We start from the raw sequence: 22,533 nt of genomic DNA on the forward strand, positions 1-22,533 counted from the left end.
AATATATTGATCTCATTATATTAAAATATACTTTATTAATAAATAACAAAATATTTTTCTTGTTATCAATAAACAAGTTGAATAGGATTTGCACAGAAACATTTTTATAAATTTACTGTATACACCTGTATATCTGAGCTCCACATTTTCCTAAATCAGGCTATAACATGTCTGAAAATTAGACCAAGATTGCAACATTTTATTATAAAAGACAAACATGTAATTGTATCAACTTCTTTTGCCTGTCTAAAAATCTTGAACATTTTTTCCTCACCGAGAAGCTGCGCATTTCTGTGGGTTTGTGGTATATCACTCCTATGAAACATGTCACCTACATCTTCCCACTTATACCTTCTGACAAAATTTTTCCATCCAACCAGCAAAAGGCATAAAAACAGTAAAGCACGATATTCAGCTTAGCAACAGGCATATGAGAAACCCTATTCCAGATCTGCCGTTACCTCTAACATTTTTTCATTTGCATCTCTCAACTGCAAGCCTGTGAGCACAGAGGCCTATCTTACTTGCTCTAGCTAGACAATGCAAAAATAAAGATCTAGGTGATTCTGCATCCCTAGTTTCACACAGGCTGCGCGTTTTGCCTCAGTCTCTCCTGAGGGCAGCTGTACAACAAACTCTGCTGTCTGCTATATGTTTTTATCTTCCCATTAAATTATACAACTGTATAGTTTCTCGATGCACTAAACCTGAACTTCAGCCTTCTAGTAGTGCTAGAAGCCTAGCAGACAACGATGCACATCACTGCTGTAGCCTAAAGGTATGAATTCATCCTTTATCTTTTTCCCCATAAAATTCGTGTGGGTTAATTCTGAACTGGCATTTTGGTTGGATTTCGTGCTGTAGTTCTGTTACTCTCCTGCTGGTACATGTAATTTTACCCTGCCTCTTGGATTGTCCACTGAAGCTGCTCTCAACTTCTGTGGGCAGTAAATTTCTGCTTTCTCTTTGGATATCAATATTGTTGTTGTCATATCACTACTGCTGGAAAAAATACCTGACCTGCTGCAGGGTAAGAAGTACTCCAGGCAGAACCAGGGCCAGAGTTTATGAAAGTCCTGCATTCACCTGTCTGTGTTATCAGACATGTGAATACAGGAAGTGAATATCATTTTTACCTATGCTACAGCTAAGTAAAAATCTGGATCACCTGCAGACAGTATATAATCACAGGATGGTGTCAGAAAGCTTCGTATTTCCTCTATAAATTCCTTAGTAGAACAAAAGCTGTTCCAGCCACAATACGTTAGGGTGAGTAGCATGATAACAGAAGGTGAGAAACAAATAAAAGCATGAAAGCCAAGTCAAGTACGATTAACCTTTGAGGAAGAAACAGACCTGGAAGCAATAGACAGGACCAGCAGAGACCTGCTAAAATGTTCCAATACAGAGCAGGGCTACATACATGAGTCTACCTACAGTTCTAACATCTTACCTGCTTCTGTCAAACTTTGATGAAGCTTGAAATATGAATTCAAAGAATGATGAACAGAACCACATTCAACAACAGAGAAATGGAATATCCTTCTAATTTCACTTTTATATACATCCCAGTGATAACTGTCACCTGTACAACATTATGACAACAGAAATTGTTATGGCCAAAACAAATGCATTTAAATCCTAGGCGCCTCTCACTAAAACGTAACAAACAAGCAAGAAACCTCTAGAACTAAAGCGAATCCTCTGTTTGACAGTCTTGTGCTTTTTTTCTCAGGAGATGCCCCGGTATTACATGAAATACAGAATTAGTGAGCATCTCAGTAATTTATAAACAGCAAAATCTTCGAATGAAAAAGGGAAAGCCACCTTCTCATATGGTTCTATCGCTTCCCGAGGAGACTGTTGGTATTAACAGGAGTAAGATTCTCATTTAAGAAAACACATCTTATAGATAAGAACTTGGGTGGTGTTTTTTTTTTTTCCCTGTTTTTTTTTCCTGTTTTTTTTTTTTTTTTTTTAATACTCATTTAAGGAGCAGATCCGGAGTGATTATTAAAATTCATGTAAGAAAATACCTAGATAACAGCTTGCATTTGGATAGCAGGTAAAGAAGTGATTTGAAGAGCTCTAAAGATCTTTAGTCTTACCATTATTTCCAAAATAGTGAGGCAAAGCAGCAATAAAAAGCAAAAAACAAACAAAACAAAACAAACAAACAAAACCCCCGAAGAAATTTTAACAACTTACGATAGCAACTAGCTCATTAGCAATGATTAAAATGTGTTTGGGAGGTATTTATTTGATTGTGTGAAAATAACCACGGAAGCCTTAATTCAGGTCCAGATAAGTCATTTTCAGTGCCTAAAACTGCCTCATAAGACTACCACTGTTCTGCAGTGAAGTTTCTATGTAAGATTTTGCATGAATTGCAAATCATGCTTCTAAAATAACATTTCCAGTAGGAAACGGGAAATTCTTGGAACATATGAAAATACCTGAAAAATATTTAACAGGTACAGTCTTAAGCCTGGACCATTTCACATTGTATCAGTTCCAGTTAGTTCTTTTTTTCTATCCCACAGCTACCTGCTTTTGGGCACATGAAAAGCAGTTTCTACACAATGTAGTCCCAATTTAAAACTTACTCTTTACACATCACAGTGTAACAGGACCCTGAAGCTCTAGGTGTGGGTGAAAGGAGCAGATTCCATCCCAGTGTAAGCAAGGAACAAGTCTGAGACCTCCTCATGAAACTGAATGCGTGTAAGTCCAGGGGGCCAGATGATATCCATCCTAGGGCTCTGAAAGAGATGGCTGATATGGTTGCCACTCTCCATCAGATTTGAAAAATCATGGCTGTCCAGTGAAGTCTCCGGTGACTGGAAAACAGAAACATTACTCCCATTTTTAGGAAAGGGAGAAAGGATGACCCAGGGAACTACAGGCCAGGCCTCATCTCTACACCTGGGAAGATCATGGAGCAAATTCTCCTAGAAGCTATGTTAAGGAACATACAAGAAGAAGAGGTGATTCGAGACAGCCAGCATGGCTTCACCAAGGGCAGGTCTTGCCCAAACAATCTGGAGTAATAGTATCAGTGGACAGGGGAAGGGAGACAGATGCCATCTACCTGGACTTCTGCAAAGCCTTTGACATGGTCCCTCACCACATCCTCCACTATAAATTGAAGATGTGCAGATTTGAAGGATGGACTGTACAGTGGATGTTGGCTGTTTGCAGCCAAAGCGTTGTAATCAATGGTTCTGTGTCAGGGTGGAGGCTGGTCACAAGCACTGTCCCTCAGGGGTCAATCTTGGGACTGGTGCTCTTCAACATCTTTATCAATGACACAGGCAACGGCATTGAGCGCATCCTCAGCAAACTTACAGATGACACCATGCTGAGCTGTGCAGTCACTATACTGGAGGGAAGGGAAGCCATCCAGAGGGACCTGGACAACTGAATGAGACTCAACAAGGCCAAATGCAAAGTGCTGCACTTGGGGCAGGGCAATCCCAGGTATCTATACAGCCTGGGGGAAGACCTCCTTGAGAGCAGCCCTGTAGAGGACAGTCCTGGTAGACAAGAAGCTGGACATGAGACAGCAGTGCGTACTTGCAGCCCAGAAGCCAACTAAGCTCTGGGCTTCATTAAAAAAGGGGTGGCCAGCAAGGAGTGGGAGGTACTTGTCCCTCTCTACTCAGCTTTTGTGAGTCCCCACCTGGAGTACTGTGTCCAGGCCTGGGGCCCCCAGCAAGAGAAGGATACTGAGCTCTTGGAATGGCTCCAGAGGAGGGCCACTAAGATGATCAGAGGGCTGGAGCACCTCTCCTAGGAAGAAAGGTTGAGGGAACTGGGCTTGTTTAGCTTGGAGAAAGCTCTAGGGAGACCTCATTGTGGCCTTCCAATACTTGAAGGGAGCATATGAGCAGGAGGGAGAATGGCTATTTATATGGGTTGATAGTGACAGGACAAGAGGGAATAGTTTTAAATGAAGATGGGAGGTTTGGGTTAGATATTAGGAGGAAGCTTTTCACTCAGAGGGTGGTGACACACTGGAACAGGTTGCCCAAGGAGGTTGTGGGTGCCCCATCCCTGGAGGTATTTGAGGCCAGGCTGGATGTGGCTCTGGGCAGCCTGGTCTAGTGGTTGGCTGGGGAGAGATTTATTGATGACTGGCTGAATGAGAAAAGCCATGCAGACACTGTGCAGCTGGTTAAGCAACCTTGTTACGCGCAAGGTCAGGTATGAGAACAAGGAACAAAACAGGATGCCGATGGAGAAAACCGGCAACAGTGTTTTGAGAAGTCTGTAAGAGAGTGTTTGCTGAGAGAGAACCACAGAGCACAAAGATAGGCGTAGTTGACATTGACTAGCGAGCCAATCCTGAGCTCCACTTTAGCAATATGTATGAGCCTATTATCCACACTATAAATGTACACGCAGCTGAAACAATAAACGAGATTTGCTGATCATCTACTATGCTCATTGCATTTCTCCCACTAATTTCCTACAGTTGGCGATCCTGCCCATGGCAGGGCGGTTGAATCTAGATGATCATTATGATCCTTTTCAACCCAGGCCATTCTGTGATCCTACAATGATCTAAAAATTAATAATCTCTGTAGCTTGTTCCTTCATGCATGAAAACAACATTCTCACACTATACACATGGTTTAGCCTCATATCTCTGTTTCATCGCAAGACACCCAACATGTCCTTCCCTATCTTCCCTGTTTCACACAGCAGTTCTTCTAGACTTAATCCCCCGGTCTCATCTTCCTCATGGCATAAGCATTCCTGATCACAAACAACATTCTCACCTACCACGTATGGACCATCTCTCAACTACTCACTCAAAACAGGTGTTGCAGATGAAGGAAGAGAAGCAAATTCAAACATATGAGGCGTGAACCTCCTTGAACCCTGCACATACAGGTAGCCTCCCTGGCCTGTACTTTTCCTTCCCTTGTATACTGTGTTTATCACCTGTTCATCATCATTTAATTGTTTATAAATAGATTGAGACTAAAGTTTTCTAAATGGACATAGAATTATTTTCTTTTTTTTTCCTGACTGTGAACACATCTAGTTGCAACTGACCACTTGTTCTGAGTAACAACTGTCATTACCAATGCTGAATAGTAATAGAGTCTAATAATGTAAACATAATCGTCCTGCTAAGTAACCTGCCACTTACTGGGTGAAAAAAAAAAGAGTCCAGCCGCCTATCTCTTGAATATACCCTTCCACCAAGAAGGAATGGAGTAACACAACACTTAACAAAACTAAGTTAAATGCAGAATTACAAAAATTAGCGCATTTGTTAGTGTCATGGAATAAGACATCTGACCCATTTCAATTCCAGAGATGAAATAAATTAAAAAGGATGCAACATCTATCATGGATTCAGTGAAAAATAGCTGTTGCCAAAATAACAGACTAGCCTTGAGAGCATAAGCAGATCATCTATTTGTAGAGAGGGCAATAGGCTGCTCAATAACTCTTTGTATAAGTGACTTTGCCAGGAGGAATCCACGGAAAAGACACTTCATTCCTATGCACAGCCTGGAGGCTCTTCTGCTGCTTCTTCAGTTCTCTCCTCTTTATGTTTCCCTGAAAACAAAACATTACATCAAATGGAAGAACTCGAGCAATTGAAAAGTCAGAATTATTGCTACATCTTTCACATATTAAATGTGATGTTAAAACACAATAAAGATTTGCCATTTGGAGCTTGGCACATCCCTCTGAGGGATTTGGCCACGCACATTGCACAATGAAACATAGAGGCACTGTAACACATGATGTTATTTGCAGGGAAAGTGACAGTCTCAGGGATGAAATGGCTTTGTGCACTATGTAAACAAAAAGTACAACAGAAGGCCTCATGGATTAGGTACTATGTTTGTCTTGGATTGTAGCAGACAGATCAATACAATGGGAAAGGCACTACAACAAAGATGTGATAATGAAAGGACTGGCACAACAGAGAGGTGCTATAAAGGAAGGGAAGGAGGCTGCTCATCTGTATCAGAAGTTTCTACGTTTGCAAGGGAAAGCTTTCCCAAGGAGGGATCTTCAGAAAGAGATCCTTCCCCAGCAGCAGCCAGCCCTTAAATGAAGTCTAAGAGAGGTGCAGCCAGGCTCTACCCCTTCCAGTCACACAGGTGAACTGCCTTCACCTGTGCTCTCAGAACTGACCAGGTCCTTTCCCCAGGTGCTCAATCAGTGGTTCAGGCCATGATTCAACAGTTCCCATATACTCCACCCCTTCACAGTGTTATCCAATGATTGAGTCATCTGGAGAGCGAGCCTTCCCTGATACTGGGATCCAACACACTACAACACTTATACAATTGTCCATCACAACACAGGTTGACACAATGTAAGACAACTGATGATCAGTTTGTGGCTGAAGTTCATGTTCTCTCATGGGCCAGTGCTCAGTGGTGTTACTGGAGGCATGCAGTTGTCTGGTGCAGGTCCGACATCTTATGTTTCATCAGTCCCACATACACCATCACCAAGTGTCATGCTTGATCTCACAGTGCGACTGGAACACTTCAATGGCATTTCACTCCTTCCAGTGATCCTAGACACTGAACGACTCACGGAGAGTAGTACAAATGTTTCAGGGGTACCAGGAGGCAAAGGTCTGCCCTCTACAGCAAGATACAGTCCACATTCCTGTCCTGGGTCAGCACGTCAGCTTGTACTGGGGCATGCCCCGGCTGCCTCTGGCCAGATAGCCGTGGCTGCATAACTATATCAGGCACCAAAGGGGAGGGTCCTGATCTGCCACTGGGACATGATGAGGGGCCCCTCAGCAATAAAGACTGGAGAGTTGACCACAATGTCAGTAGGCCATGTACTGATTACCAGAGGGACTACTGATGCTCCCACCTCCAATTATCTCTCCTACGGTGCAAGTACACCACACTGCTTTGGTCCAACTTGCATCTTCCAAGACCATTTTATTCTATGGGTACCTGGTTCTCAATTGTCCGGGGCAGTGAGCAGAAGATTATTTTCATTACCAATCTGGGGTCTTACCAATTATCGGTGCCCATAATTTGGATCCTACGCAGGGAGGCCCATGTTGTCTGTAGCATTTTCAGGGCACTGGGTCTACCATCTCCAGGCCTTTCATTCATGTCCCGCAGGGTTTCATAGAGTCTCTTTGCCCACCCCTGCAGAGACTGAGAGTCTGTCTTCAGGGCAGCCTTAAGAATACCATTATAGTGTTCAATAAGGCCTTCCCCCATCAGATTATATGGCAGGTGAAATCACCATTCAATGTTGTTTTCTTCTGCCCAGCACTGTATCATCAAATCAGTAAAATGAGTCCCTTGGTCACTCGCAATGACTTGACATATCCTGTAGGCAGCCATCAATTTGGTAAGTGCTTTAATGGTATCTGTCTGGTTCACTGTCAGCACTGGATAGACCAGCATTAGCCCACCTGCAGTGTCGATGCAGGTCAGGGCATATCTCACCCCCTCACACCGAGGGAGGGACCCAATGTAATCAATCTGTCATCACTGGAGAGGATTATGTTCTCTAGCAAGATGGGCTGCTGTTTCAAGCAACAATCTTGGTCTCACCTTGGAGCAAGTGTCACAGTCTCAGCATGCCTGGGTGATGTCTGATAGCTATATGGGCAGCCCCCATGCTTTAGCAGCTGCCCACATGGTCTTTTGTCCAGCATGCTGCAGCTTCTGATGTAACCAGCGGGCAATGTTCTCAGATGGTGAATTCTCAACCCATTGAACTCAGGCCAGTGTGTTGGCTTTGTCATTTCCCAGTGACTGTAGGGGTTGGCGACCAGAAATGTGGTAGACACGTACAGTCCTGTGTCTAACCACATCTCTCTACCCCAGACCGGTCGAGTGTAGACAGTCCATTACTGAGTGGCCCACGGCACAATCCAAAGAGAGAGTACCCAGTACACAGCCCAACTATCTATGCAGAAGCTCAGGATGCTATCACTGGGTTCCTTGGCAATAACCATCCACATGGCTCGCAGTTCTACCCACTGGCTGCTCTGACCATCCCCCTCTTGAAACCAGATCGTCTCAGTGGAGGGATGGTATGCTACTGCTTTCCACTTGCCTGGGTTGCCCTTGCTGGACCAATCTGCATACCAAGGCATCTTCAGGGACAGCATATTTCCCCCCCGGAACAGGACTCTTCTCTGGTGGAGTGACCAATGTTTCTTTCAGTGCATCACTGTGATCCCTCACTGGGCCTAGGATCTTCTGAAGTTCTCTTTCAGTGGTGATGAAGACAGACTACTCCTCTGGCTGAGATAAGCAACCCATCGTGCCACCGTTTGTGCTTGGACCACTCCTGTCATAGGAAGGTGGGTCAGATCTTTCACCCACCCCTGAATTGGCAGGGTGGTCTTAACTGTGACTTCATCCATTTGGGTTATTGGCTCTACCACCTGTAATGTGGAATAGGCAGCCAATAACTGTTTTTCAATCATACTGCATCTTTCTTCTGCTCTATGCCAGACCTAAGACTAGAACCCAATGGGTGTACAAACAGAACTCTGGTGTTGTCACAGGCCCCAGCCAAAGCCATCCTGAGTTATATGGATGTCTAGTTTGACTGGAAGGTTGGGATTGAATATACCTAATGCCTGGGTAGGATGCATTCCTACAGCTACACTAATGGAGAATTCTTTCTGTATACAGAGCATACCTTGACAAATAATTAGCTTCTACTCTAAACAAAATATTTCCTTCCTTAAGAACCAGAAATACTGGTTAACTAAGAAAAAAATCAAACATTGGACACTAATCACTGGACAAAAATGAGCTGGAAAGCATAATACAAATGGGATCAGAGAAAACACTTCTAACCAATGATTACAGAAATCAAGAGGTATAACAACAGGGAATGAGGACAAGTACAATCTTAAAAGACTCAAGACCTAGACTAAAAAGATCTGAAAATAAACAGGAAAGCATGTAGGCTGCTGCTGCTTATTTATGTAGCAGAGAATTTATGAGTTAGCTAAATAAAGGGTGATTACCCTTTAAAAGGTATCCCACACCTCTACATCTGCTGTCTGCCTCAGTTGTCAAATAAGCCCAGTTAAAAAAGAAAAAACAGAGAAAACCTACTCGAGACTCTGGAAAAGAATTCCTTTTTAGGCTACTGATGGTGTAAGTGAGCTACTGTAAGGACCTTATGCCAGCTGAGCTGCAAGATCCCATTCTTATGAACGGGAACAGAGCCCTTACATACAGACTGTATTCCAGAAACCACAAGGAAGAAAGACAATACAAGAAATGCTTTCAAACTAAGAAAACCTTAGAAGTCAATACGATGAATATCTGTACCATAGAGCAAGCATGGAAAAAGCAGGTATTTGTTTAACCAGCAAGTCACACAACTGTCAAGAAAACAACTTATGCTAAGAATATCAGCAAATTCTCCTAGTTTGCATAAGGAAAAACGTATTTCCTTAATGTTGGGACTAGACCTCAAAATTAATTTAAAGCTTAACAACTTGGACTAAAGTTTGCTGTTGTAGGGAAAATATAAATGGCAGCATTAGAGTTTCATACTTTCTAGTTTGAGATTATTTTCATTGACTTCAGTAAAATGGCTTTTATCAATTTCAAGGCACAGAATTCTTCACTTTAAATGTCTTCTCAAACACAAATGCATACACTGTTGCAGCTGGTACTGCTGCTAGGTTTTACTGGTTTTGTGGTGTAGCGAGCTGGCCCTTCAGAGATGGCTGCTCCTGACAAAGAATGGAAAAAAATACTATGGAATGCGAAACTCCAAGTCACGTAAGTAGGGAAAATATTTTTTCATACATGCTAAAGTACCAGCACACCATACTTGATTATTTTGTTCAAGAAGTTTTGAGGACTAGCTATGTAATACTGCCATCATCTGGTCTCTCCTGTAACACCACAAAAAAAACCAAGAATACTAAAATGCAAAGTATTCACTCTCATTACTACATTCATTTCCTTGATTTTTATATAGCGTAAAACATATATATATTACCAGCCATCTTTCATATTCTTCTCTGGCCATTTTATCTTTTTCATCCTTCTTTGCCTGTTGTATTTCTTTTTTTCTTCTCTCTAGGATTTTTTCTGCCTTCTTTTGTTTCATACATTCTTTCTTTTTACCATTCCTGAAAAAAGAATGAACAGGAAATCATTTTTCAACAACCTAAATGCAGTATTTGTTACTAATTAACTAAATTGATTTCAAAGAGCTATTTTATGCATTTAATAATGGATTAACAATAAACATATCTAAAATCTTTGATGTCCACCTTCATATGTATGATATCACTAAGGTATATGTAGCTTGTTCTGAAAGTAATGCCTCCTATTTATTTCCATGAAAACAGCAGATACTGTATGGGAGCTGTTGAGTCATGGCCTGAACCACTGACTGAGCACCTGAGGAAAGGACCCGGTCAGCCATGGAAGCACAGGTGAAGGCAATTCACCCGTGCAACCAGAAGGGCTGGAGCCTGGCTCCACCTCCCTCAGACCTTATCTGAAGGCTGACTGCCACTGGGGAAGGATTTGTGGTTGGAGATCCCTCCCTTGTGGAGCTTTTCCTGTGAGCCTAGCTCTTTGGAGATGGGCGAGCACTTTCACTTTTCCTTTGTAAAACCATTCCATTTGCGCTAGTTCCTTTGCTATTACACTCCTGTATCACCCTTCTACCGTGTTAATCTTTCCAATTGTAACAGATACAAAAAGCGCAATCACTATTTGATACACCAAATTCTCAGCTACAGAATGCTATTTAGTTACACAGTCACCACCATTAGCCAACTGTGCAGATGAGCTGACTGAGATGCTATTTGCTTTGTGATGTGATAGCTGTGCACAGCTGTCCAGAATGTGGCTTCTCTTTTACAATGCTGTTGCCATGGCTGAAACACACCACCTGCCACTCACTGTGCCCACATCCACTGTTTCGTCAGTGGGTACCATTTTTAACTAGTGGAGGAATTCAGTGACATACCTTTGCATCATACACACTTCCACGTCAGATGCCTTTTTGTCAGACTGCCCCTCTGCTGCCATCTGTCACACAGCAACAACACGTAATGAAATACGGTAGGGAACATTCAAACTCTACTGCCATACCACCAACATCAGCTTCTGACTTTGCTGGCCAACATAATAAAATAGGAGGCATTACTTTTGAAGCAGCCTTCATATATGATCTTACTCTTCTACATATTATGATATCATCTTATCTACACTACTTTCTTTCTTATATGTTATCATATAAAAATAGATTTAAAAGTTGTGCAGGCAATAGTAAGTTGCACGTGGTCTCTGAAAACTCTTGGCTTGTAAAACAATTTCTCCAGCAGACACATCTTACTTGCTTCTGAATACACCTACATTCAAGCTTTTGTAATACAATGTATGAAGAAAGATCTACCTCCCTTCCCACTGCTTAGTAATGAAGCATAATACTAGTCATATAAGGTTTAATACTGAGTAAATCCTACTTATCAGCTGCTGTATCTCTGCCTGGAATGAGACAGCTCTTCTGGGGAAGAAAGAGTCTAAGTTACTAAAATGAAAGAAGCTGCAGGCCATTCTCACAGCTGTGCTTATTAGCTGAGTGAAAAAGCTTAATTCCAACCATGTCACTGTTCCCCAGTCAAGAGCGTATCAAACACTCACAGATGACCTGTTAAGCAAAATTTTGGAAACTGATACTCCAAAACCCAAAAGGAGGTACCATTTTTCAACTGCTGATATGCTGTCTCTCTTCTTTTTTGCAGCTAGTTCCTCTTCTTTTTTCTTTCTGATTCTTTCAGACTGTTTTTCCTGTCTGCCTTGCTCTCTCAAATATTCTATTTTTTTCTCTTTCCATTTTTCAAACGCCTAAAGAAAATAACAGATTAATTAGCAATCTTACCCCTCATCTCTGCATCAATACTCTCTTCATTTATTCAGAATTATTTTTTGTATTTCTATACTTTCAAGTTTTGGAATATTTCTTTGCTGCATTGCTGAGAAGAGGATCTCACTGTATCTAAAATGGGTAAATTATTTTCCCCAGTAAACCTTAATTCTTTCCCTATATGTTTATATGGAGTTCATTTTACATTCAGCTGACAGAATCAAAATACAAAAACATGCCTGTTTGCATATAAATGTTATACAGCAAAAAAGACAAAACATAGAACTGCTTAGGTTGGAAGGGATCTTAAAGATTGTCTAGTTCCAACCACCAGAATAAAGCTGTTTCTACTCAAGCACCCATCTTGGATGAGGACACATTGCCTCTGAAGTCTCATAGTATGGAAAACGCCACCGCAGGGCTGCAGGGACCTTCTGAAGTAGCTACATATTTTCAACAGAACAGAATCACACAGAAACTCTACTCGAAGACTAACCAAGTTCAGATTTTGGAATCCACTTCATTTCCATCTCTTGCTAGATTAACCAAGTTATCCTCAACAACTCCCTAAGCCACATCTGATATACATTTATGTACATACTTCACATTACCTTCTGTGCTGCTTCTGCTCTCTCTGCATTCTGTTCTGCTGCTTCCTTTTCCTTAAGTTTCTCAAGCTTCTTTTTTTCATTCAGCTTCTTTGCTTCTCTTGCTTTCATTGCTTTCCAGGTTTTAAAAGATGCATTTGCTTCCTCTCTTTTAACAGCTTCTTTCTAGATCAAAAAATATCATTCTCAATTTAAGTACATTTGAATATAAAGTACAACTATAATTGAAAACACTTGCTTTGAATTAATTCTCACATACAGATTAGATTAATCTAATAAACAAAGAAATGGAAATAGATTAGTAGAAAACACTCCAAATGAAGTATGAACTATACACTTCTATGCTCATTTTTAACTAATTTACTCAAATTCATATAAACTTATATAAACTACTCCTGCAAAGTGTGTGGAAGAACATGCAATATATATTAAATACGCTAAAGGAAAACCTGTTTAATACTGAAGAACTACATATTCAAAAGGTAGAAAAGTATCCTTTGAGATACTGAGCAAACTAATTTTCCAACAGATGATATGTTAAAACGTAACACTAGAACAGATGAGCATCCTGAGGTCTTTGTGAACAAACTTGAAAATTAATCCAATTCTAACATAACTAGGGTAAAGCACATAAGTTTGCACATAAAGCATTCGCTCTTTAGAACAATCATAATAACTAGGACATGTTTCAGCTCACTTTATTCTAGAGAAAACCCATAACCTTATAGTAGGATAGCGATGTAATTTGCAGAAAGCACAGGTCAACACACACAAAAAAAATGATAGTTTGTCCACTTCACTTAAAACAAGTGTAAACAAACCTTCTCAGCATCATTCCTCAGCTCTTCAGCGTTTTTCTTTTCTGTTCTCTTTAATTCCAGTAGAAAGGTTCTTTTCTTTTCCATCCAGTTCTGTAAGAATCATTGGAAGACATGTTTTGAAGTGTTTTTAAGCTGTAACTAAATAAGTTCTGTTAAAAGAACTGAATATTATTAGAGAAGTACTGGTAAAAATGTCCACCAAAATGACTCCCAATTCTTCTGCTTGTCTACTGCAGTAATTATCCCATGAGGAAAAAGTAAGCTGTGGTTCAAATCACACTGTTCTAAGCACTTTTGGCACATATCTTTTTCATGTTCAAAAAGGTCTAAGAATCTACAATAATAGCTAGCAATATGAAAAACCTTACGGATCTTTAAAATCTCCTAAAAACAAAATGAAATTCTACACAGAATATATAATTATTGTTCCAGAGAGAAAACCAGATGCATTTTTACTTTTAAAGGACTCTTAAACTACTTTTGCTCAAAAAAGTAAAAAATAAAGGAAATCAACTGTCTTAGAATACTCTGACATAGCAATAAATTATAAAACACTGCATATCTCTCATTTAGTTTATTAGCTCATAACACTGACTTAACGAAAGTAAGCGCTGCTGAATCCTCTAACCAGACCTTCATATGCTTTTTTTTTTTTTTTTTTGTATTTTTAAAATCTACCTGGAAAACAGCTGCTCGCAAACTATCTGCTTTGTCAAATTCTGTACTGTTCTTCTGCAAGTGTTTATCCTCTAACACCTTTAATGTTCCCAAATAGTGAGGTGGAACAGCTTTCACTTTTTCCTTGAACTGTGCAGAAGACAGATGCCTACAAAGACATAAATATTATTAAAGATCCTTTTATTTATTGTAACCGATAGCAAGTAATGCTCCTTATTTTTCCCCACTTGACACCAGAAGTTACTGTGACTGCTTGTAGCTGCACTTGTGTGAGGACAGGAAAAGAAGGAAGCCTGTTTTCTTTGGACAGCTTATTACTGACAAAACAAGCCATTACTCAACATATTCAGATTGAGAGCATTTACAAGCACCTTATACTTTCAGCTATTAGAACAACAACAACAAAAAAGCTTAAAACCTGTAAAGATGCCATGGGCTGGATTCACTGGTAAAGACATTAACACAAACTCATTATAGACACTGGCAAAAGACTTGGTGTCTAATTTTAGCAAGGATTGTAATAACATGCCTCATCTTCTCTCCACAGATGGCCAGAGGTTGTTAGCAATTAAGAAACTGTTGATAGAAGATAAGAGCAAAGTGATACTGTCACAGTACTTACAAATACCCTATGCCCTGTAGAATGTGATATATATATATAGTATAATCCTCTTACTTGCAAGATGAGGATTTTGAGCTCTGTAGAACTGCTTTCATTGTTCCACTTCGTTTCTAAGAAACAAAAAGAAAAGGAAAAATTGTAGTCTCTCAGGTAACAGAACTAGATTACGATGACAGAGATTTTGAAGGCTAATGTGTTAAACGTGTTAATATGCCAAATATATACAAGAGAAAGACACTCAAATATAGCACAGGTACAGTACACACTAAAAAAGTTTTTTTTTAAAAAAAGAAACTAAAACAAACACCTTTTGGAATGTTTGGAACAGTATCTAGTATGTAGAATTCTACAGTTTAGAGACACGAAGGAATAAAAACAACCTGGCTGAGCAGTGAGTTTCCCTGCTACAACATTAACAGTTTTTAATACTTAGCTTTAGCAGTTACATACATCCACATATTTTCTTTCTTACAATAAGGCCTAAAGTGCTTTGTACCTTATTTGTTAATCAAGTCATACAATGGATTCTATTCCCTGCCAACATATGCTGTTCATTTCAACTCAGAATAGAGATTTAACATTCTTACTTCAATAAGGTTATTAAACTCAGACTTGAAAACACGTATTTCACTAACATTATCAGTTTTAAAGTGATAGTGCAGAAGTGTTCCCTACCCCTTCAAAAAAGTATTCCCTACCACTTCCTTAAAAATAAACACAATTTATGCGAACCTCAGGTCCAGAAGTTTTACAAGCAGAGTTTTACACACTAAAGGAACCAACAGTAAATTCATTTACAGAACCTTTCACTGCATTTCTAGGACATTTTTTCTGAACAATGGTAAAAATGCACACAAAAAATACCTGGACAGAATCCTGTGAAGTGTTCTTCGCCTCCCCATGTTCAGACTGACCATCCACTGATAATTCTTGTATTCTAGCAGTTATTACTGGCTCTTGCACAATTCTCTCTTTATATGAACTGTCATCTGTTGACTTCTCTAACTTTGTTTTCTCATGTACTGTCATCGTCATTGCTTCTATCACAGCAGTGGTTTTGCTACTCTTATCCTCCAGTTTCATGTCACTGATGCTGATATCTTTCTTCTCATCTAGCGGAAGTAAAAAGATTAAGCAGACACATTCACTTAGACAGCACATAAATAAGAATTCTATAGCACAGAAATAACAATACTGAGAAACTAAAAACATTTGTCTATGAAACATATTACTAGATTTGATATTGGGCAATTTATTTTCTGTATATGTCCTCATAAGAACAATACGGACTAATGACAAGAATACTCAATTACACTGAAACATATGATTGGACCGGCAACATAAAAGCTTTAAGAAATGTTATAGAATGTAAGAGAGTATGAGAATAGCCAAATTTCCCAGCTTTCTCTCCACTCGAACACATTTCTAGTGCAGCAACCAAAAAATAAGAGCCATTTCAATCACATAAGAACTCTTCTGACATCTAATCAACTACCACTTTCTAAGACACAGTTCTACCACATGTCGAAAACACAGTTTCTAAATGCCTGGGACAATACTGGACTTAGACATAACTGCAAGAATAAGGCCAAGTCCTACACAGAATCAGAATACAAGGAGACACAAGGGCAAAAGAGTAGAAAGATAATTAAGAAAACTTCTAATTTTAAGATTTGTATTGGAACCTTAGATGCTACTAAGGCATAAGCAATGACACCCATCTGGTTTTACATACTTAAGTCCTACCTTTTTCAGGTGGTGCTTCTTCGCAGAGTAATGAATTGGAGTCTCCAGATCTCTCATTGTGGGGAGTAGAGGAAAATGACAGCGAAGTACTTTCTAGACATGGACCCTTAGATAAGAAAGTGGGAAATAAACGAATAGGCAATTCATAACAATTGAGAACTATTTATCTTGAGTTCAAAATACACTGATAGAATGTTTCATCAGAACTCTCCAAGTATTGGTACTGTCTTATATTCAGAGAAATCAAACCAATCAATAGATTTCTTAAAGGCTGCAAAATATCACAAAATCATGTTTCTTGTTAGAAAGAAAAAGAATAATGTTCTCTTATCTGTCCTCACCAGAAGAATACTACTGGCAAAGATTTTTCCCCACTCCTATTTTTCTTGCAGAAAATTTTGATAGCTGAATAAAAGTTTCTATCAAAAGATTCCAACGTAAATTGTAAAAAGTAAAATAAAATAAACACGTACATTCTCCATCTGCACTCTTACCTCAGGACCAGAGTTTCTGGCAAGCACTGTTTTCTTGGGTGAGGCTCTGGCATTCAGAGTAGCTATGGACAACTGTGTCCAAAACAAAGACAATACATTTCTAGGAGTTATTTTTCTTTCTGACCTACTAAGCTCAATGTCTTCCATGTGACCAACTTTTCCCAATACACTCCTTGGTTGAGCTCATGTTTTATAACAGCTACCTAGCAAAGGAACGTTGATTTTCTCAGATGAAAATGAGTATTATGGTTTAACTTACTTCTAACTAAATACATTTTATTTTGGACTATTTTGTGAAGTTAGATTCAATCATTTTCAGTTAAGTGAACTATCTAAATAATAGTACATCTATCTTAACACAGGGGGGGCAAATATAAACATAAAGTTACTTGCATTCTTTGAGGAAGTTTAATGGAAGTTGTCAAGCTTCTAACATAATCAATAAATAGACAATCTAGAAACTTCTTTTTTTCCATTTACTGTTATCTCTGTGCATATGTTGAAACTACATGTAAGAGCTTATTTAAGACAGTTAGAATTATTTCCATAAACATAAATTAGAGCATTTATCTCAAACAACACTGTTACAATAAAACCTTTCTGTAATGTTGCTTAACTCCCTATATCTACTAGAGAAGACACAAAGAGAAGACAGTGACTTTCCATACAGTGCAGAACAGAAAAACCCCAGGTAGAAAGAGACAGCATGAGAAACGCGATCAAAGAGGAGGGCTCTCAGGGCACGTCCACCTCCTTCAGTGATGCTTCTGTTCCCTCCTTAAGCCAGCCACTTAGCAGCAGAACTACAACAATATTGAAGTGTTTTCTTTTCATCTGATGCAAAGTTATTTCTTGGTTTGCACACCCTTAGTTTTGGTTTCTTTTCCTCTCGATGCGCCCCCTTTTAACACGAGAGCATCAACTGCTTCTTGTAGTTCATTCTGAAACAGTTTTGCAAATAACTTACGTAGAAGATTCACTGCAAAGTCAGCCGTGACCCCTTTCCTACCCCACCGCGCGCGCCTCCCGCCGCCAGCTCACCTCTGCCGAGGCACCGTCCCACGACATGGCGGCTACCTCCCTCCCCTTCCGCTGCGCACTGTGACCAGACAAAGGAGGAAGGGTGGGCGCGCTCGGCTGCGCTCCGCGGGATGGGTGAGGGTTCGAGGCACGCCCTGCCTGCGGAAGCTGAAGTAGAACACGTTTAGAACGTAAAAGCAATAAAGAAGAAATCGACGCGTTCTTTCTCTATGGCAATGAAACTGCAACTGTTGTTGCCAGGCAAAATTCTCTCCATGTTACGAGCATCTAAGGTGCTCATTTTATTAAACTCCAGAAGATGGCAGCAAAATATTTTAAGATAAAAAATCTGGTTTATTTGTGATGTGTCCACTTGAATTGAGTTTCTTTCGTCTTAACGATGACGTTTGTGGCACTCTTAGAAAGACATTGCATTCATTTAGAACGGTTTTTCAGCTCTGCACACTCTATATAGAAGGAAGAAAGTTTGTTATTAATTTATTTATAGGTTTTTTTTTTTCTTTTTTTTTTTTTGTCAGAACGCACGAACATCAGGGCTACATCTGACAGTCTTATCTCAGGCAAAATTTCACTGACACCCACTAAGATGAGTGGGGTCTATTCCTAACTGAGAGTGTAAGCCTCTGATGTAACTATAAAGGTTTTTAAGGATCCACTGAAATATTCTGACAGCTTACTGGGATCAAAAAGCATAAGATTTTATGGCCTGAAAGTGATCATTACATCTGTGTCAATTTTTTTCTTGATTAATAACTGCTCAATATATCACAAATATGAAGTTAACAAAAAGATGTACACTAGAATGTGTAGATGCTCTTTTCCTCCCACATACAGGAGGAGCATAGAGAACAACACTTTGAGTAAATCCAGCAATTATATTAATTCAACTAAAATAAATGTATAACTATTTAATTCTGTTGCCCAAATGTAGATCAGTCTCTGTCTGCTCAGAAACTTACAAATAACCTGTTTAAAACAAACAGCAAGTAGATACAGTGACAAGCACTGCAATGCAATTCTAATTGGCTAGGATGAGTTTTTCAGATGATTAGCTCATATGCATATAAACAACTTTCAGAAGTGGTTTATTTTAGAGGGTGTAAGATTTGATTCAGGTTTTCCTCAGAGGATATGGCACACTGAGTGACATATCTAACATTGTATACCATAAGTCACTGTAAATCAAAAGATATAAAACCGCTCACTGGAGAAAAAAGGAGTTCTGTTTGCTTTAATGTTCTTTCCCAAAGTCAAACGTTACATTGAAAGGAGATTTAATGACATGACAAAATTCTCAGGTTGATGTGTGCTCCTGTAGAAAGTGATTTTTGGTGGTAGTTGCAAGAGTCTTAGCTCACAAGTGACTATTCCTTTTCCTGATATCAGTGGGATTTAGATATTGTTTCAATATTCCTACAAACCTTACAGTAACATTTGGTTAGGAATGCACCTGGCTCTTGGATTTTGTGTGCATTCTGATTTAAGAGTGTGATAGTCATCTGTACAAATAACTTCTTCAACTGCACAGCAAGGGGCATCTTCTACCTATGGTTTACTCTCCCAGAAATTTTTAAGGACAAACACTAAATGTTGCCCTTCCCATTTTTCCTCTTGCTTCATATGACATAATCAATTACAATGTGCCATATTTTGAAAAGCTATGCCTGTCTTGCCAATATACACCATCCTTTTTCTGATTGTCTGAAAATAAAATTGAAAATACAATCAATTGTATCTTAAACCTGCAGGGCTAGGTCTGCTGGAGAATATCTGCAAGTCATCCAAATCAGACACAGTGAGCTAGGTTTAACCTTTGTTGCCTCAGGTGGAGAGAGCAGAGTCATCGTGTTGGGAAAACATTCCGTATAGGCAGAGCATAGGAAAACCTCTAAAGGTTCATAGGTGAGTTGTAAACTGCAACACATGCTATCTCAGGAACTCTGAGGCCCAGAGCTACCCAAACCAGCTATAAACAGCTCTGGAGTAACTGCAAAAGCAGCCAGCGCAGCAGGGAAATGCACAACAGTACTTCAGCCGTTTGTTCTCACCGTAATTATTTAAAGTCTCTCATCGCCAATCCAACAGGAGAGTATTTGACAACTCACCTTAATTAACTTAACTCCTATTGGCAGTTATCTACAAGTATCCCTGAATTATTCCACAGCTACTTCTGCAAGAGTGAAGGACTTGGGTTCCTTATAGAAACGCCTTTTTGTACCTCTCAGTCACCTCTGCAAAGACAGACTTGGGTATTTTTCATAACAGATTTTTTTTTTTTTTTAAAGTTTAAGAATTTTTAAAAAGAGGTTAAACTAGTGCTCAGTCTGAAGAGCTAAAGCAGACAAAAGTGAGAAACTTCTGTCTTTTACCCAAACTGTCAATGCTAATGTATTTTTCCCCATCTTTTCTTTTGCATTTGTACAAATATACTGTTTAATTATGCAGTAGAAATGAAATATTCATCAACTTTATTTTTATGGTAAAACCTTATTTCAGTGTAAAAATATACTTCTGTTTTTCTTAGAATAAACTGTCATTATTCACTGATTTGCACAGCAGCTTGGTCCCCACTACACAGATAAAAGCAATTGCATTCCAGTAGATTACAAAATACTTTGTTTTTAATCACATCTGGGACCAACTGAAAGAAGAGCTGTCAGATTGAAACTTTAGCATAAAATTTGGCTTGGCCTTTTCTTCATCATTCATTCCCATAGGAAGTTCAATGATATAAAACCAAAATATTTCCTTTTTTTACTGGAACTGCATTCAATGGCTTCCCACCTTGTTTCCAAAAGACAAAAGTTAAGTTTGTAATGTATTGTTAATTCATAGAACATAGTAACATCCATAAAATGTGCTGTAGGCAGGAAATCCACATTGTCATTTGTACAAATTCATCTTCTCACTTTTATATCCTGACTTCTAAGTAGCTTAAGAAGATCCAGTCAGGATAAGAAAGTATGCCAGCTTCACTTGGTAGTTTATTGCCCTCAGGAATATTACCTTCAAACTTGAATTTGATAAATCTTGTGTGTCTGCAAAACTAGAGCAAAAGAGGAGAGTTTAAAACAAATAAATACAGGTGATAAAAAGTTAATATAGATAGTAGAATATAGAGGAAGATGTAGTCTTGACTGGTTAATTTAGGCCTGAGCATTTGACTTAGAAGCAGCAGGTGGAGGTAGATATCAAGGGGAAAAAAAAAGTTATTTTAAGCTTAATTTTTTGGCTTGTCTTTTGTGTATGTGTATGATAGTACTTGATGTGATTTTAAGGAAATGCAAACGGAACGCAGAGAAATGAAGAAGTGAGACACAGCTGTTTTATTGTTGGGCTTGGTCATGGTAACAGACAGTGAACTTTTCAAACAGACAGAGATCGGATGTGTTAGTGACAGCAGATTACACTTCCTGTTAAGGGGAGTCAGAAAATGTGAATATTTTCATGTCAAGTGGAGTCATTTTGTGTGCAAATGGCTCAAGCTACTGGTATCTGCTGTAAATTCTTCATTTAAAGTCTTGCAGATGTGCTCTGGTTAAATAAACATTTTTGATAGAAAGCTCACAAACTTGTAGTTTCACTAAACGTCTCTCACTTGAAGCATCTCTATGTATTAATGCTGACAGGAAAACCCAACAGCTGTCAAGTGCTGAGGAGCAACTCAGGCCTTTACTGTTATGGCACATTTCACTGCAACAAGAAGAAGACCCATCATATTATCACCTGCACATTTGAGAAGTGTCGGGACTTCAGCTGTTTCTACCATCAGACACACTAGAGATGGATATACAGGACCTCGGATTAAAGACTTGGACGATGTCCTGCAGCTTTGCAGCCCCAAGGAATAAGAAGTCTGACATCATTAAAATTAATCAGAGATAAGAGATGCAGTGAAAGGCCAAATTAAATTGCTTTGTGGTCAGAAGGATTGACTGACTAATTCCCACTGACAGTGATAATGTCTGCTCATGCTTCTTATGGCTATCATACTCTCTTGTTGCCTTTTAGCTTTCACTGCTAATATGGTTCACTAGTACAGGAAGATTTAAGGGAAAATAATGCTTCCAGGTCTGACTTTGCAACCATTCCTTGTATACAGCACAAGTAGCTTGATGAAGTAAGGTTGTATAATCACTTTAGTTGAGTAAGTGTAGCAAACCTAAGGCCCATCAAGAGCCCATATGACACCGCTTACTCTTTAAATTTGTAATTGATGCAAGGGAACAACTTTTTATTTTTGGAATGTCGTGATCTGTCTGTCACTGTACTTATTATATAAGCCTCACTGGTTTTCAAGTGAGTTATATGCTCCGTCCCTGGAGACTTTCAAGGTGAGGCTGGATAAGGCCCTGGGCAACATGATCTAGCTGTGGTGCCCCTGTTCATTGCAGGGGATTTGGGCTAGATAGCCCTCAGAGGTCCCTTCCAACTCTAAAGATTCTATGATCCTATGATTAGATCTCCCAGCTACACTGCTGAGAGAAGGAATTATTCTCATTTTAAAGATGTAAGATAAGACCCAGGAGCTACACCAGTAACCCAAAGGCATGCAAAATTCTAAGGTGTTGTAATTTTGGAAGGTTTCTAAGACATCTCTTTTTCACTCACTTATGCCCTTGATCAGTGAAGAAAATTCAGAC

The 22,533-nt window shown here is 39.4% G+C and overlaps 1 protein-coding gene across 7 annotated transcripts; it reads right to left on the minus strand.

The window, feature by feature from the left end:
- Window positions 1-10: 10 nt before the first annotated feature.
- MAP9 (microtubule associated protein 9) lies at window positions 11-17,936 on the minus strand. Of its 7 annotated transcripts, none has more exons than XM_015285347.4 (11): window positions 17,891-17,936; window positions 16,850-16,921; window positions 16,356-16,461; window positions 15,474-15,721; window positions 14,664-14,719; window positions 13,988-14,135; window positions 13,310-13,399; window positions 12,492-12,653; window positions 11,716-11,861; window positions 9,997-10,129; window positions 11-5,577 (listed from the first exon to the last, which is right to left on the minus strand). In XM_015285347.4, exons 1-11 carry the CDS (start codon window positions 17,915-17,917, stop codon window positions 5,458-5,460), a joined length of 1,308 nt encoding a protein of 435 aa, XP_015140833.2. In that variant the 5' UTR covers window positions 17,918-17,936; the 3' UTR covers window positions 11-5,457. The 7 variants fall into 7 exon arrangements, 6 of the variants coding, with proteins under 6 accessions (XP_015140833.2, XP_025005877.2, XP_015140834.2 ...); XM_025150109.3 differs by having other exon boundaries at window positions 17,817-17,936; XM_015285348.4 differs by lacking the exon at window positions 16,850-16,921.
- Window positions 17,937-22,533: the final 4,597 nt, after the last annotated feature.

This window comes from Gallus gallus, chromosome 4 (genome assembly GCF_016699485.2).
Source record: "Gallus gallus isolate bGalGal1 chromosome 4, bGalGal1.mat.broiler.GRCg7b, whole genome shotgun sequence".
In the NCBI taxonomy this organism is placed as follows: domain Eukaryota; kingdom Metazoa; phylum Chordata; class Aves; order Galliformes; family Phasianidae; genus Gallus; species Gallus gallus.

What these genes read in the sequence shown, in the direction of transcription:
- MAP9 (XM_015285347.4), bottom strand. Translation starts at nt 17,917, where the DNA reads ATGTCGTGGGACGGTGCCTCGGCAGAG. An exon ending in AGAAGCACCACCTGAAAAAG is followed by an intron (nt 15,722 to 16,355) that starts GTAGGACTTAAG and finishes TACTTCCGCTAG; the next exon opens with ATGAGAAGAAAGATATCAGC. An exon ending in TCAAAATCCTCATCTTGCAA is followed by an intron (nt 14,136 to 14,663) that starts GTAAGAGGATTA and finishes ATGTCTTTGTAG; the next exon opens with GCATCTGTCTTCTGCACAGT.